The 16,382-nt window shown below is 49.1% G+C and overlaps 1 protein-coding gene across 30 annotated transcripts in view; it reads left to right on the forward strand.

Annotated features, from left to right (window-relative positions):
• LOC139420421 (supervillin-like) overlaps nucleotides 1-16,382 on the forward strand; it is a 138,251-nt gene that overhangs the window by 97,364 nt on the left and 24,505 nt on the right. For 15 of the 30 annotated variants that reach the window (XR_011635515.1, XM_071170503.1, XM_071170504.1 and 12 more), the window contains exons 8-17: nucleotides 283-480; nucleotides 2,782-2,816; nucleotides 3,742-3,806; nucleotides 4,941-5,077; nucleotides 5,962-6,057; nucleotides 6,732-6,891; nucleotides 7,039-7,191; nucleotides 7,827-7,916; nucleotides 10,093-10,678; nucleotides 11,627-11,855. Coding sequence is in view for 29 of the 30 variants with exons in the window: in XM_071170503.1 (XP_071026604.1) it covers nucleotides 283-480; nucleotides 2,782-2,816; nucleotides 3,742-3,806; nucleotides 4,941-5,077; nucleotides 5,962-6,057; nucleotides 6,732-6,891; nucleotides 7,039-7,191; nucleotides 7,827-7,916; nucleotides 10,093-10,678; nucleotides 11,627-11,855 (1,749 nt within the window). In the remaining variant the exon portion in view is untranslated. The remainder of the gene's footprint in view (nucleotides 1-282; nucleotides 481-2,781; nucleotides 2,817-3,741; nucleotides 3,807-4,940; nucleotides 5,078-5,961; nucleotides 6,058-6,731; nucleotides 6,892-7,038; nucleotides 7,192-7,826; nucleotides 7,917-10,092; nucleotides 10,679-11,626; nucleotides 11,856-16,382) is intronic. The other 15 variants (XM_071170509.1, XM_071170505.1, XM_071170506.1 and 12 more) reach the window with 7 other exon arrangements.

A 16,382-nucleotide genomic window follows, 5' to 3' on the forward strand; every position in this document is an offset into this window, starting at 1 on the left:
CTGCTTTCTCTTGGGCTGAGTGCCAGGACTAGCTGATGGACAGTATGGGGTGTGTGTTGTGTGTAACACGACGTAGTCGCCAATCAAGCAAATCTTTGCATGCCAATGGCTTCCCTCTGCTCCTCCAATGTAGAAAATCAGGGGTTGGGATTTTGTGTGGAAGCTCGCCTCTGTTAAATGACTGCGTATCTTTCCCTGCTCTTTCTTTCGTTCCCTCACCTTGCTATTTTTCTCTTTCCTTTCTTCATCGCCCCTTCCTCCTCTCTGCGTTGCGCCCCGAAGGGAGGAAGAGGTAGAGTTGGTGTACCCGGGGGGTACGGGGGTCCCCTGGCGAGGGCAGCGGGACAGTACGGATGTCCCGTGGAGGGGGGACAGGGGGCGCAGGCCCAGACTCTACATCTCCCCCGGAGAGAGTAGAAAGACTTCCGAGAGGTTTAGGACCCAGCCCATCACCTCGGCTGAGAGACAGCTGTCTGATAGGTACAGTGTGTGTACTGTGTTTGTTTGTTTTTTTTAAACGCATGGCAAACACAGAATTAGTCCTCGCTTCCCATGGGTGAAGACTAGAGAGAGTGGCTAGTAGTCTGCTGTGAAGGAGCACACTTCACAGGCTCATCCAGAAACCTATGCATTCTCTCTCAGGCCGCATGTACTGTAGGCTGTGTGGGTGTTTTCATGCATGGCAAATATAGTCCTTATTTCTCCCCTTAGGAAAACACTATAGAGAGGGTCGTATAAGGAAGTTTTAGTTTAGACTGACATGAGTAGGGTTGCAAAGGGAGGGTATATCACTGGAAACTTAACCTGAAGTAATCGCAGGTGTCTGTAATTGTGGCCTTATCACAAGTAAAATATATACAATTATTCAACACGTATTCAAACTGGTGGCAGTTTTGTAAAAAGTCAATAGCGAAAATAATGCCATTTGTTTTGTTTTTTCATTAATTAGGGTAGTTTCTCTTCAACTATATGGTCTATATAATAGAAACGTATGGATATAAAAAATGTATACAATATATAAATACAATGTTTGTCATTCAAGTATGATTAGATTTTCTGTTAATCACCAAAATTACTAAACATTCTGGTAACTTTGGTAAATTACAGGTAGCTTTGCAACCCTAGACCATGAGTTTTTTTTTTCTTAAATCAACCGTGGATCACGCACTAGCCGACGGCGTGTTTGTGTGTTCACATATCATGTACATAGGCACACAGGCTTATCCAGGGCAAAAAACAAAAGGTGCACCCAGGTGGACACCCAGGTGGACACGTGCACCCAGGTGGACACGTGCACCCAGGTGGACACCCAGGTGGACACGTGCACCCAGGTGGACACCCAGGTGGACACGTGCACCCAGGTGGACACCCAGGTGGACACGTGCACCCAGGTGTGCACCCAGGTGGACACCCAGGTGGACACGGATACCCAGGTGGATACCCAGGTGGACACCCAGGTGGACACGGGCACCCAGGTGGACACGGACTCCCAGGTGGACACCAGAACAGAGTTAGAGGAAACCCTGATTTAGCAGACGCTCCTATCCAGTGTGACTTAGTTAGTTAGTGCATTCCTTTTAAGATGGCTAGGTGGGACAACCACGTATCTCTGTCATAAAAGGTACACTTTTCCTCAACTTTATCTACTTCTATATCAGTAGGTGAAAAAGTGAAGTGCGATGTTAGTTCAGGAAAGACTTGTGTTCATTTTAATTGTGTGGTTGTTTTACGGGCGGGGGGGTTATTTTAAAATGCTCGTTAGAGGTACAGTTTCAGATGTTTTTCGGGAAGATGGGAAGGGACTTTGCTGTCCTTGCTTCAGGGGGAAGCTGGTTCCACCATTGGGGTGCCAGGACAGAGAAAAGCTTGGGCTAAGCGAGAACTTGCCCTCCTTTAGGGGTGGGAGGGCCAAGAGACCTGCGGTGGCAGAACGGAGGGCTCGGGTTGGAGTGTAGGGTTTGAGCGTAGCCTGAAGGTAGGGAGGGACCGTTCCTCTTTCTGGTCCATAGGCAAGTACCATGCATGGTCTTGTAGTGGATGTGAGTTTCAACTGCCAGTGGAGTGTGCGGAGGCTCTGCGCTCTTCAGCCGGGCTGCAGAGTTAGACAGGCGATTAGAAATGGAAAGGGGGATACCGAGTCAGTTGTACAACTTAAACTGAAAAGTGTCTTCCACCTTTAACCCAACCCCTCTGAATCAGGGAGGTGTGGAGGGCTGCCTTAATCAACACCCATGTCTTCGCCGCCCAGGGAACAGTGGGTTAACAGATTTTTACCCCAAAGGTCTGCCGCCTGCATGCTGAGTCTATCCTGCCAGTGGATATGTCATGCGGGCAGATGAATCACTCCTTTAGTTTACTGTTTAAGGTCTAGCAGTTCTCTCTCGCTCTCGCTCTCGCTCGCTCGCTCTCTCGCAGACTTATTTCTGTAATGCTGTCTAATGCCTTAGCCTCAGGACAAGTCTCTCTGTTGCAATCTGATTTCTGTGCATGTGTCTCAAATGGCTCCCTATGTAGTGCACAACTTTTACCAGAGGCCTATGGTCGTGCATTATATAGGGGGCCATTTGGGACTCGGCCGGTGTAATTTCTGAACACCACCTACCCCATCACATTACCCCTGTGGCTGCTGCTTTCTGTCTGCTCTCAATCGCTCCACTGCCTCTCTGGTAGCTGTACTCACAGTAGCAGTCCTTTACCATCGATTTCATACCACTTGATAATGGATGAATAATATGTGAGTCCTGGTGAATTTCAGTGCTGGTTTTTCCTTTTCTCCTGAAGGTCTTGTTTGGGCCCAGATCTACCCAGCACTGAAGGTAAGTTCCTTTTGAACTTCATTGGGAAAAGATGAAAAGGACTTTTTGTAGCTGAGCTTTTAAAAGTAAAAGTGCGTGCCCTCGTATCAAGTTAATACGTTTAGGTTCCGCAGGTCTGTAAACATTTTAGAAAGACTCCCTTTAATGAGAAGTGCTTAATGACGCAAGGCTCGTCAGCACACTTCTGATTTTTACTAAGTCGAAAATAAAAACATTTGAACTAGTTTTATAGAGTCATTATTGGTGTTCACAGTAGCATAACATGGCTACAGTTTTACTGAGCAGAGTACTATTCATCCATCTGGTTCCTATAAACACACACACACACACACACACACACCCTCAGTCAGTCAGTCAGCAGTGTAGTGCGGTGTCAAAGGGGATGCTTTCAAGGTGATGTCATACTGTCCTGCAGTGTGTCTGAAATGGTACCCTATTCCCTATATAGTTTAGTGCTTTTAGACTAGGGCTCTGGTGAAAAGTATTGCACTACATAGAGAATAGCGTGCCATTTGGGACGTACCCCTCTCAGATCACACCTGTATGTCAGTCTCTGCTGCTCGGTCTGCCTCCCAAACACACTGCGGTCACTTGCATCAGTGCAGGTTTAGCTTGTCTTTGTTTTATACACATTACAGATGATGATGATTATAAACCTTTGGCCTGTAGTACTTCAATTTGCAGGTATTGGACTGGTATTTAAAGTCACTGTTTTGTTCATGATTCAAGCAAGCTGTTTTATTATGGGAATTGGTTTTCAAGATTCTCAGAATCTGGCTCCATTTGACACTTTGGATTTTTGCTATCATCTTTCTCTCTCGGTTCCTCCCCTCTGTCTGTTTCTCTCTCTCTCTCTCTCTCTCTCTCTCTCTCTCTCTCTCTCTCTCTCTCCCTCTCTGTCTGTCGGTTTCTTCTCGCTCTCTAGCGGATGAAGAGAAGTTGGATGAGAGGGCCAAGTTGAGTGTTGCAGCCAAGCGGTCTCTCTTCAGGGTACGAAAGAACACAATGTTGCTTTGGGGTTTTCTCTCACCTGTGTTTATGTTGCGTCGGGGTAGCAAGGCGTGGACATGAGCTTGTAGACACACACACACACACAGCGTTCCTTCTCTGTGACTCAGTTACTCCACACATTGCTGCGAGCGCAGCAGCTGACTCTGAGCTTGATTTAGGCCCGACACAGACCGACGGAGAGAAATATGCCACTAATCAACTACATAAGCATTGAAACGGTCTACTTTTCCATACAGAGTCGTCTTTTGGCCAACTTGCATGTGGGATATACTGTCAAGAAGTGCATAGCTGTCCAAGTCATAGTAATAACACAGAGACCGCATATTTTTGAACTGAAGTCATAGTTTGCTCAAGCAGAGCGGGTCAAGCCTTTGTGCTCTTGCCATTTCCATCGCTGTTGTTGGCATGACAATTCCACAAGGAGTTGGCAAGAGAGCACACTGGCACAAGAGGCGAAGTGAGAGAGCTGACCCGCCCCAAAAATGTTCACACACAAATACAGCGGAAAGTTTTATATATGGGGATTTTTTGTATGGAGGTCAATGAGAGTTTTGAGTTAGGTCAACATAACATTTAATTGCTCATTTGCTATGTGAGGCCTATTTGATCAAATATACGTTTGGTAATGCTTGCACGACTGTACTGATATAAGTGGACGCGGGTGACACCTGCCTTTGCACACCTTAATTTCCATTTGTTAGAATGGAGACGTTAGTATCTTGTCAGCACATAGACCGTCTTTGCAGGCACTCTCAGCAAAGGTCAAGAACAGTGATCACGTGCTTTCTCTTCAATCTGTCTCATGCTAACATCTTGGGCTACATCATGATTAACTCTTTCCTCGTATTTTAAGACAGTCCACCTTCACTCTCTATGCAAACGCTTCGTTAAGATTTACAAAAACAAACCTTGCAACAACCATTTCTTCCGCTCTTTTGATGAGGTACTTGGGCATCTCCAGAGGCTCTGGTTAACTGAACATGTTTCTTTAGTCTGTATTGGAATTATGGTGGAATAGATTTGTATCTATTGGGTTCCCTTAAAACTGATAGTCTGAGCTTTGCGTTGAAATTATGACACGTTACTTTGGTCTCCATGCATGGCCTCCGGCAGGAGTTGGAGAGGGGCACAGACGGGGGTGCCCCCAAACCCCAGTCCCGGAACGCGGCCATCGAGAGGCGACTGAGACGCATCCAGGACCGCTCCCGTACCCAGCCAGTCACCACTGAGGAGGTGGTCGTTGCTGCCACGTAAGTCCCAACTACACCTCCCTCTCCCTCCATCTCTTTATTCCTTCATCCTTCCGTTCCTCCGTTTCTCTCTCCCCTCTCTCTCAGCTGCCTGTGTGGTGGAAGAGCTGGAGAGGAGTGTGGGCTAGTTGTTTTAAACCTCAATCCGTGAACCCGTCAAATGTGACCTCAACCTTTGATGTCAACACATTAGGAAACAGACTCGATAGCTATGGGTTACCGGTCAAACCCTCAAACCTAAGTGTCACTCCCTCTGTTCTGAGAGGTGATACTGTTGGCTCTCTGAGTCACAGGTAATGTGATTTCAGGTGCTATGTTAATTCTGACATACTATATGTTCCAATAGATTGTTCTCACATTCCTAGCCTGTTGGCCAACTCTCCTATTTGATATGCCACCTTTGATGCGTCCCAAATGGCACCCTTTTCCCGACACGGTGTGCTACTTTTGATCAGCGCCATATGGGCCCTGGTCAAAACAAAAGTAGTGCACTGTGTAGGGAAAAGGGTGCCATTTGGGATGCAGCCATTTTGTTGATCGATTGCCACAGTCAGTATTTTTGATTTGAGAACATGATATGTGATTTTCCTGTTGGTTCCAGTCAGTTGGTTAATACTGGGAGGATGGAGAAAGTGGCTAACAGGTCACAGGGCTTGCCACTGATCCGTAGAAAATATCCACTATACAATATACTCCCTATACTCTGTCTTATTGTGAAGTCTACCATCTTCATTCACAGAGGAATTCCATTATTTGTATGTTTTCCTTGCCCTTTTAAATAATTTTCTGGATCTTTTCTTCTCCTTCTGTCCTCTGTCCCTTCCTGTTGTCACCTGTGTCCCCGTGTGACTCTGTCTCTGTCCCCTCTGTCTGTCCCTGTAAAGTGTCCCGGCTCCCTCGTCACAAACTGTGTCTGTCGATACGACCCTAGCACGCATACCGAGCCCCACACTAGTCGGCTGCACTGTGACACCGTACAGGTACACGCACGTCAGCACACGCGTGTGCATGGTGTTTTAGAGGTTAGGGGTCAACCTGACCTGGCCCAGGCACTAATCTCACTAGCTTGGTCCCAAATCTGTTTTGTGCGGTCTTTCCAACTCAAATGGTCAGAGTTGGTAAGACTGCACAAACACATCTGGGACATGGCTACAATTTAACAGCAGCTACATTGGTTGAATGCATGGTTGGTTTTTCAATGTTGTTTTTGGAAGCGGACTAACATTTGGTCCAAACAGAGTCTGTGTTTGGTTATATTAACCTTTGGTTTTGTGGAAATCGTTACTATAAATTTGTTCTCCCCAGGTCAGGAGTAGTCTTTGGATGTGTGGCGCCCCCTTGTGTATTTTGCGGGAACAACCTGCATGTTTAATCTGTTGCAATTTTCTCTTTTCTTAACCCTTTATGATCTTACACTGTTGTCAAATTCATGGTATCCAAGATCTATTTCAACCTCTCAAAAGATGTAGCACAGAGATTGTATTGCCCGGTTGACAGAGCACAATGATAGTGTATTTGTCCACACTGTGGGCTATGCACTAGACTGTACACCCTGTCTCTGTGTGTAGCTTGGCTCTCTGGCCTGCATGTTCCGGCCTGCCTTCATGTTTTTCTCCCCCCCCGTTTCCCCCTCTGTGGGTGTTCCTCCTCCCAGTCTGCAGGCGTCCTCACAGCGAAGCGCTGCGGCCAAGGAGCAGGCCAGGGAGGCACGGCGGGTCCAGGATGCCCTGGAGGCCCAGAGAGAGGGGCAGCGCACCACCACCATGCTCCTCCAGACCTCCTCTCCCCCCGAGGAGACACAGGCCCGGCACCATGTATGTTTTGGTGAATGATAGGACCACAATGGAAATGTGTTTTTGAAAGTTTTTTATTTTTGTGTTATCCTCAAGGATTTTAAATGTGTTGTATCGACATGTGTGGTTGAATTGTTTTTTAAATTGTAAAACCAATCAAAAACCCAGCAGGGCCATGGGGATGCAGAGCCAGATCTGTCCACCCTCAGCCTGGCAGAGAAGATGGCTCTGTTCAACAGGCTGGCCCAGCCTGCTACCAGGGGGCGCAGGGCCAACGCCCGCTACCAGACCCAGCCCATAACCCTGGGAGACATGGAGCAGGTAGGAAGAAAGATGTATTTATTTACAGTAAATGGTGCCGGTAGGTAGAGAGGTGTATTTATTTACAGTAAATGGTGCCGGTAGGTAGAGAGGTGTATTTATTTACAGTAAATGGTGCCGGTAGGTAGAGAGGTGTATTTATTTACAGTAAATGGTGCCGGTAGGTAGAGAGGTGTATTTATTTACAGTAAATGGTGCCGGTAGGTAGAGAGGTGTATTTATTTACAGTAAATGGTGCCGGTAGGTAGAGAGGTGTATTTATTTACAGTAAATGGTGCCGGTAGGTAGAGAGGTGTATTTATTTACAGTAAATGGTGCCGGTAGGTAGAGAGGTGTATTTATTTACAGTAAATGGTGCCGGTAGGAAGATAGGTGTATTTATTTACAGTAAATGGTGCCGGTAGGAGGGGTTCTATCTGTATCTCTGTGACGTGATCATTGTTGTAATCATTTACTATAACCCTTCTTATATGGCTATTCCTTATCTCGTTCTAAAGTTGATTCAACCCTCTTATCCCACTTTCAACATAACCCATTGTTTTTTTGTGGCAACCTGTTTAATATCGTTTCAAAGAAATGTTGCACTCGCACACCTTTTTCCTAAGTGTGTGAGACTGTATGTATCTCTGGAACAGGACCCCTCAGACACAGACACTTTTGATGAACAGGAGCTGTGTGACGAGGGCCCAGTAGAAGTCCCTCAGGGCCAGTGCGGCATTACACAAGTAAGGCTCGACCATGGCACTGCGGCCATTTTGGCTCACCAGTGTCCCTGCGTTTACCTGCAACTAGTGTTACGCTTGGCTCTTGGCAACACTTTAGCATCGTCCATGTGCTTCTTGTCGTTGTTTTGTTGCGCAATTCTAGAACATGCAATAGCATTATCTGGGCAAGCAGCAAGCGTCCCAGTTCAGTCTATCATGAGGCCGTTTCATGTGGTTCTTGAAACCGCCGCACTCCGGTGCATTGACCCAAATTAGAACATCGTCTTCATTAGAGAGACGTTTTGAGTGTGGGATGCTCTTCTGATTTAATCCGGGGCTGCTTCATCTGAAAGTGGAGTACAGTGGCATCGCATGCCCTAGAAGCTTTTGAAAAAAAGCCAGATTCAATACGCACGTGTGGCTTCTGCTGCTCGTTCTTCATTGGCCTGTGACGAAGACATTGTTGTGTGATGTGCGGACGAAGGACGGGAATGGCTCAGTCCCAAATGGCACCGCAGTCCCAATATTTCACTGAGCTGCTCTTTGGAATGAAAGAACCCGCTGTGGTGGAGGAGAGGAGGACAAAGGTCTGCTCCCTGCTTCATTCTCTGAATGGAGGGATGGACTGAATGCAGGTATTTGTCAGGCAGGGTTCATCTCCCACCAGTCACTGTGGAAACAAGGTTGTTGTGACTGAAAGAGTGGGAGACGACTTCTTGGACTGGTTAGTATGCCATACATTATAGGGTTGAAGCACAGTAACTCTTTAAGGTTCAACGCAGTCAAAAACCAGATTCCCCCAGATGTGTAAGATGCTGTTTCAAAAGGTCACCTGAAATGTCAGCCTGTTTTGGTGGGATGGAGTTTTGGCCTGCCTGGTGACATCACCGCGCGGCAAATTAGTTCTAAGGCCAATCAAGAAAGACTTCCAAACCTCTGCCGGTAACAGCTCGTTTTCAGCGTTCCCCTCCTCAATCCGACAGTCCTAGCAAAATACTTGCTTGAGAAATATCTCTTGCTAAGAAGCCATGTTTGTTTTCAATCAAAATATATTTTTTTAAAGAAACCATCACAGTACGGTACTCGGTAGTGATTTGATAAACCATCACAGTACGGTACTCGGTAGTGATTTGATAAACCATCACAGTACGGTACTCGGTAGTGATTTGATAAACCATCACAGTACGGTACTCGGTAGTGATTTGATAAACCATCACAGTACGGTACTCGGTAGTGATTTGATAAACCATCACAGTACGGTACTCTGTAGTGATTTGATAAACCATCACAGTACGGTACTCGGTAGTGATTTGATAAACCATCACAGTACGGTACTCGGTAGTGATTTGATAAACCATCACAGTACGGTACTCTGTAGTGATTTCATAAACCATCACAGTACGGTACTCGGTAGTGATTTGAAATTATCATTGTTCACTCCTTTAAAGGTTTCACGGTACGAGTACAGCTTGTTCAGACAGAGCTTTGAGGCCCCCCCCCCCCAAAAAAAAAACAAACTCGTCTCTTAAATGTTAGTGTTGACATTTTTGGATCAATGTTAAATGAATGGATGATTGCGTCAGTATCGCCTCATCCTTGAAAAGACTGATTCGGCGTTATTCTTGGAGCATGATTCTGTGAATAGAGAGCGAGAGTGGGTGGCTGAACTCATCCTGCCCTTCAGAATGTTGGCTGCATCTGGGTTCTGTTCATTAGTGCAGACTGTAGCAAAATGTTTTGCAACCAAAAACGAAAACAAGTGGATCTTAGGTCACTCCCTGTTTCGGTCTGCTTCTTTTTGGTTACCAGTGAATATGACCCTGGACTCATTGTGCTTTGTGGTTGTCAAGGGGGGGTGGGGTGGCGGGCGACATGACTGGTCGGGCATGGCTTTGTGATGTGGGCTGTGATTGGCTAGCCAGACTGCAGTTCTTTTGAACCACACGGGCAGGAAGTGCAATGAGTCACTCTGTGATTAGTCAGCGTGATTATCTAGAGATCCATTGTCTGTCTGGTAGCCTTGCTGCCTCTGTTACTGGGTGGACAAGCGCCTCTGCTGAGTGAACTTTCGCCCTCTCCAGCTGACCTTGTTTTTTTTCCCTCTCTTTCTCCCTGCTCTCTTTGATCACTCGCTCTCTCTGTTATCTCGCTTTCTTTCCTCCCCCTCTGTCTCGCTCCCTCTTTTTCCTCCACACAGATCCAAGCCGGGGCCAGGTTCGACCAGCTCTCCTCATCAGCTCTCAGACCTGGGGCCACGGTCTCCACAGACCACGCAGGGGACATCCACCTGGCCAGGGATTGCGGGGGTAGCCCCGCCGAGGCCGCTCTCGCCGCACCCAACCCTGGGTACTACGAGAGCTCCATCCCCCGGCACACCAGTCCTCCCACCCAGATCACAGAACCCTTCAGTGCTGTCTGGAAGTCTGTGCCCGGCCCCCACCACCAGGCCTCTCTGGATCTCCAGAGCCACCAGGCTGACACGACCACAGTTCTCCCCCAAGAAGAGGAGCACGGTCTGGGAGGAGGGAAGAGGAAGCTGCCCTCTCCAGAGGGAGTTGTCAGACAGGCCCCCCTGCCCCAGCCTCCGGCCTGGTCTGGGGGGACGGAGTGGGAGGAGGTGCAGCGTGTAGCCAGGAGAGGTGAGGGTGTGGAGCCCCAGCGCTCGTTGATGAGATCAGAGAGCCAGGACCAGAGACTGCACCAGGAGCCGAGGGGCTATCTAAGACCGTTATCACAAGAACTGCAGGACCCAGACAGGCTTGGGTCAAAGGTCGTCAGCACTGGTAAGTTAAGCCTCTTGGGGAACAAGCCTGACCGTAGGAAGGTTGTCTTTTCTGTTTCTTTCACTTTCTCTCACTTTGCCTCTTGTTCACTCATACTTTAAAAAAATCCACTTCAAATGTATTCTCTCTCCCTCATATGAGTGATCATTGGTGTGTGAGTCTTATGAATGAATTGCCCATTCCAGTCATCCGACAGATCATGTTAGCTGTCTGTGTCTTGGTGCACCCACTTCTATGCTCCTGTTGTATAGTAAATCCATCTACACTACTCACATGTCAACATAGCTAATACTACCACACTTCACGTACCAGAGGCTTGATCTCTCGTTTAAAAAAACACATTTCCTGTTGTCTGTAAATTATGTTCACACACACTGGCTGTGGTTTCCCTTCAAGCTTTCCCTTATTTGACAGTGGGTAGACGCTAGCTGGCTCGCCCCGGTTTGTCTCATCAGTCTGCATCAGCGTTTGACTTGTCCCCCAGTCTGCTAGGGCACGGACCAGTCAGAAGAAATATGTCAAAACAGACAGACGGAGGGAGGGAGGGAGAGGCCAGTTGCTAGATGCAGAGAGGCATAGAGAGAAAGACTGGGAGAGGAGGGCTAGTAGTGTCCAGGGGGCCACAGAGGGAGAACTAGCTGAAGAGCGAGAGGAACACTTACTGGTTAGTCGACTGTGTTACGTTGTGGCTTCTGTAGAGGGAGGTTCTCTGTTAGTGTTCACACAACTAGAGGAGAAACTAGGCTGAGGCTTTTAACACTTAGTGGCCGCTTTTCATCAGCCGCTTCCAGCTTCTTGATAAGTGAGTGTGGATTTGGTGTGTGTGTGTGTGTGTGTGTGCGCATTCATGTCAACATGATTGTGTGTTTGATGTGGCTTTTGCTCTGCCTGCTGGTTATTGATTGTGCTAGGAGCTCTCCTAATCTGTGTGTGTGTGTGTGTGCGCAGAGCTGCCGGAGCCCAGCGTGTCATCGCTGAGAACAGCAGTAGCAGCAAGGCCACTAAGGAGCGTGCCTCTTGCTCCACACACACAGCTGTCTCAGGAGCTGGGAGGAGTGGACTCGCACACGGACCGCAGCAGTGGTCTGGGACACACACACAGCCTGGTCCAGTCGGAGCAGGAGGACATGGAGCTCTCCGAAGCCATGTCAGCTAGACAGATGTCCATCAAAGACAGGTGAGCCCCTCTCTTCTCTTTCGCATCAAAGAAACCCTGGGTTGACCAGGCAAAGCCTCTAGGCAGTAGTCGTCTCCGTGCAGCTCGTTTGGGTCATTCTGATTGGCGAGGCAACTTTGCTCATTCGTTGTGTACACATGTGAGAGCACATGACATCGTTTGTCTGTCAGAGGGGACAGCGACAGCCACATGATTATTTTTTTTAAATTGTTGACTTGTGTTGGATATTGACACTCATGACTCAGTCGGTTTGTTTATGCTTGTCGACTTGTATCGGCTTTTGATCTGAGGGCCTGTGAAAGACTGCTTTTTGTTTTTGAGAGATGGTGAGAGCCTCACCTTGACTCTCACTGTGGGAATGTAGGTTGCAAATGAGGTGGAAGTAAAGAGTCCCGGAGCAAGCAAGGGACCGTTGGGTTCGTTTTGACGTGAGTTCAAGGAATCTATTTTGGGCGTTAGGTCGGTTGGTGCCGAGCACTCCACGAGGAAGGTCGTCAAGAGAAATAGATGGAGAGAGAGAGAGATGCTCTAACTAACAAACCCCATTCCTCTTGTCTCTAAAAGAGGGAGAAAGTGAGCTTGTCTCCTGTCTCTGCTGTTGCAAATCAACCTGCTGTAGCCACGGTAGCTAGTCACCTCTATGGAGGGATATTATTAGTGGCAGAAGAAATTGAGTTGGATACGAATTGAGCTCTACTGTCATCTCTGTCGTAATAGGTCTCTTAACCTCGTCGACGAGATTCGGTCTCCGCAAAATCTACCGTCATCCTCTAAGAACTAGGTCTATCGCTAAGCAATATACTGAGGCGTTTCCATTGACCGTAGTTATTCAGAAAAGCATTTTCTAAGGGGATCTAGATGGCTAGTCTCTTTATGAACTGCTGTAGCTGTCGATTGTAGTCGTGCCATTGTTGTTTTGTCATGCTCTGGAGAATTGGGGAATGCCGACTGTGGATATATTAATTTAAATCTACTTTAGGGAATTGTAATTTTTCCAATACAACAGTATTACAGACCAGTGGTTTCACACATCCAATCAAGTAATTACATAAGCTTGTTTCAGTCCGTTCGCCCATGTCAACAAGCTGGCCTTTGAGTGGTTGCAGTTGTTAACCCACCAGGCTAGGATTGGCTTTTAAATTGATTGATGACATGGTGGAATAACATGTGCTTCCAATGACTTCCAAAGTGTGTGTGTGTGTGTGTGTGTATGTGTGTGTGTGTGTGTGTGTGTGTGTGTGTGTGTGTGTGTGTGTGTGTGTGTGTGTGTGTGTGTGTGTGTGTGTGTGTGTGTGTGTGTGTGTGTGTGTGTGTGTGTGTGTGTGTGTGTGTGTGTGTGTGTGTGTGTGTGTGTGTGTGTGTGTGTGTGTGTGTGTGTGTGTGTGTGTGTGTGTGTGTGTGTCCAGTGGTTTGGTCGGTCGGCACTTCTTCTCAGCTACAGCTGAGATGTCTCTCTGTGCCCCGATCTATTTCTACAGACGTCATTCTCTGACCCGTCCCCACAAAAACAGGGCGTCCACTCATGGTTGGACACACAGCAGTGTTTGTGAGCAGAGGGCGCCACAGTGCCCCAGGCTTTAGGACCACTATGCCCGTCTCCTACTAGGAATACACAGATCCAATACATCCGCTGGAACGCCCATTGAGGTGTCTGCATGTCCTACTCATTTGAGAGAGCGCTCAGAAAAGCAGGTGTTTTAATGAGCAGATGAAAGATGAGCAGAGGAAAGTGTGTTTTACATAACTCTTGCATAATCTGCCTACTGCCGTAATCAGGTGTTTAATCGAATGGTTCCTGTGCGTGTAAACGTGCTCACTGTGGCTATGATCTGGATTGGTCTGTGATTCAACTAACAGTCAAATATAGATCCGTCTTGTCCGTGTCAATTCAGTGTCCATATATAAAGGAGTTACAGTATGTGCCATATACAGGAGTTACAGTATGTGCCATATATAGGAGTTACAGTATGTGCCATATATAGGAGTTACAGTATGTGCCATATATAGGAGTTACAGTATGTGCCATATATAGGAGTTACAGTATGTGCCATATATAGGAGTTACAGTATGTGCCATATATAGGAGTTACAGTATGTGCCTGTTGATTTGATTTAACTGAATATATTATTTCTACCTCTATTCATTCGGGTACATTTGCCAGCCATTGCCAGTGGTACGTTTGACTGTTTTGATGGCCATAACAACAACGTTATCCTCAGGGTCCTCCTGCTCGGACATTTGACGTGAAACTAAATCGGACATTGGCAGCAGACTCCCAACTCTGGTTTCATCATGACAGACAGTTGTACGCGTGGTTGAGCCCGACTGTGCTGTTGGTGTCATCGGTGTGTTTAGCTATAGTCCAGACTGAGGCTGACTGTGAGCCTGCAGTGTGACCCTGCTCTGGTTAGCCTCAGCATCACACTGCGCCCCAAATGGCACCCTATTCCTTATGTAGTGCACACATTGTGACCAGAGCTTTACGGGCCCAAACATGGTGTCGGAGCATCCACGCTCTCTGATTGGCTCCTTGTTGAGTCTTTATTCTAAATAATGGACCTAGTTTGTGACTGGCATGGTCTAGGCTAAGGAGATGTTCTGGACTGTAAATGTATGACTAAGCAGAGACCAGAGGGGCATCTATGGCGACCTACAACTCTACCATCCATCCCTCCATGAGGCAGAGTTCAGCTCTCTCACAGCCTGTTGTCATTTCTCCAGTTGACCTTTCCTGGACAGCTGGGTCAAAGGATCCACTACATGCTGTGTAACCTGTCTTGTGTGTTGCACAACCATGGTCCCCGGGTAGAACCAAAACTGATGGCCCTGTGTGTGTGTGTGTGGCCCTGTGTGTGTGTGTGGCCCTGTGTGTGTGTGTGTGGCCCTGTGTGTGTGTGTGTGGCCCTGTGTGTGTGTGTGTGTGTGGCCCTGTGTGTGTGTGTGTGTGGCCCTGTGTGTGTGTGTGTGTGGCCCTGTGTGTGTGTGTGTGGCCCTGTGTGTGTGTGTGTGGCCCTGTGTGTGTGTGTGTGGCCCTGTGTGTGTGTGTGTGGCCCTGTGTGTGTGTGTGTGGCCCTGTGTGTGTGTGTGTGGCCCTGTGTGTGTGTGTGTGGCCCTGTGTGTGTGGCCCTGTGTGTGTGTCCCTGTGTGTGTGGCCCTGTGTGTGGCCCTGTGTGTTGGTGTGTGGCCCTGTGTGTGTGTGTGGCCCTGTGTGTGTGTTGGTGTGTGGCCCTGTGTGTGTGTGTGTGTGTGTGTGTGTGGCCCTGTGTGTGGCCCTGTGTGTGTGTGGCCCTGTGTGTGGCCCTGTGTGTGTGTGGCCCTGTGTGTGGCCCTGTGTGTGTGTGGGTGGCCCTGTGTGTGTGTGTGGGTGGGTGGCCCTGTGTGTGTGTGTGGGTGGGTGGCCCTGTGTGTGTGTGTGGGTGGGTGTGTGGCCCTGTGTGTGTGTGGCCGTGTGTGTGGCCCTGTGTGTGTGCGTGTGGCCCTGTGTGTGTGCGTGTGGCCCTGTGTGTGTGTGTGGCCCTGTGTGTGTGTGTGTGTGTGTGTGTGGCCCTGTGTGTGTGGGCGCGTGGCCCTGTGTGTGCGCTTGGCCCTGTGTGTGTGTGCGCGCGTGGCCCTGTGTGTGTGTGCGCGCGCGCGCGTGGCCCTGTGTGTGTGTGCGCGCGGGGCCCTGTGTGTGTGTGTGCGCGCGCGCGGGGCCCTGTGTGTGTGTGTGCGCGCGCGTGTGGCCCTGTGTGTGTGTGTGTGTGTGTGTGTGTGTGTGTGTGTGTGGGGCCCTGTGTGGGGGGGGCCCTGTGTGTGTGCGCGTGTGGCCCTGTGTGTGTGTGTGTGTGTGTGTGGGGGGCCCTGTGTGTGTGTATGGGGCCCTGTGTGTGTGTGTGTGTATGGGGCCCTGTGTGTGTGTGTGTGCGTGGGGCCCTGTGTGTGTGTGTGTGTGGGTGGCCCTGTGTGTGTGTGTGGGCGCGCGGGGCCCTGTGTGTGTGTGTGTGTGGGGCCCTGCGTGTGTGTGTGCGTGTGGCCCTGTGTGTGTGTGCGTGGGGCCCTGTGTGTGTGTGTGTGCGTGGGGCCCTGTGTGTGTGTGTGTGTGTGGGTGGCCCTGTGTGTGTGTGTGGGCGCGCGGGGCCCTGTGTGTGTGCGCGCGTGTGGCCCTGTGTGTGTGTGTGTGTGGGGCCCTGCGTGTGTGTGGCCCTGTGTGTGTGCGCGTGTGGCCCTGTGTGTGTGTGTGTGTGTGTGGGGCCCTGTGTGTGTGTATGGGGCCCTGTGTGTGTGTGGCCCTGTGTGTGTGTGGGTGGCCCTGTGTGTGTGTGTGGGTGGCCCTGTGTGTGTGTGTGTGTGTGGGTGGCCCTGTGTGTGTGTGTGGGTGGCCCTGTGTGTGTGCGCGGGTGGCCCTGTGTGTGTGTGTGTGGCCCTGTGTGTGTGGCCCTGTGTGTGTGGCCCTGTGTGTTTGTGCGTGTGGCCCTGTGTGTGTGCGTGTGGCCCTGTGCACGTGTGGCCCTGTGTCTGGCCCTGTGTGTGTGGCTGTGTGTATGTGGG

Source organism: Oncorhynchus clarkii, chromosome 11 (assembly GCF_045791955.1).
Source record: "Oncorhynchus clarkii lewisi isolate Uvic-CL-2024 chromosome 11, UVic_Ocla_1.0, whole genome shotgun sequence".
In the NCBI taxonomy this organism is placed as follows: Eukaryota; Metazoa; Chordata; class Actinopteri; order Salmoniformes; family Salmonidae; genus Oncorhynchus; species Oncorhynchus clarkii.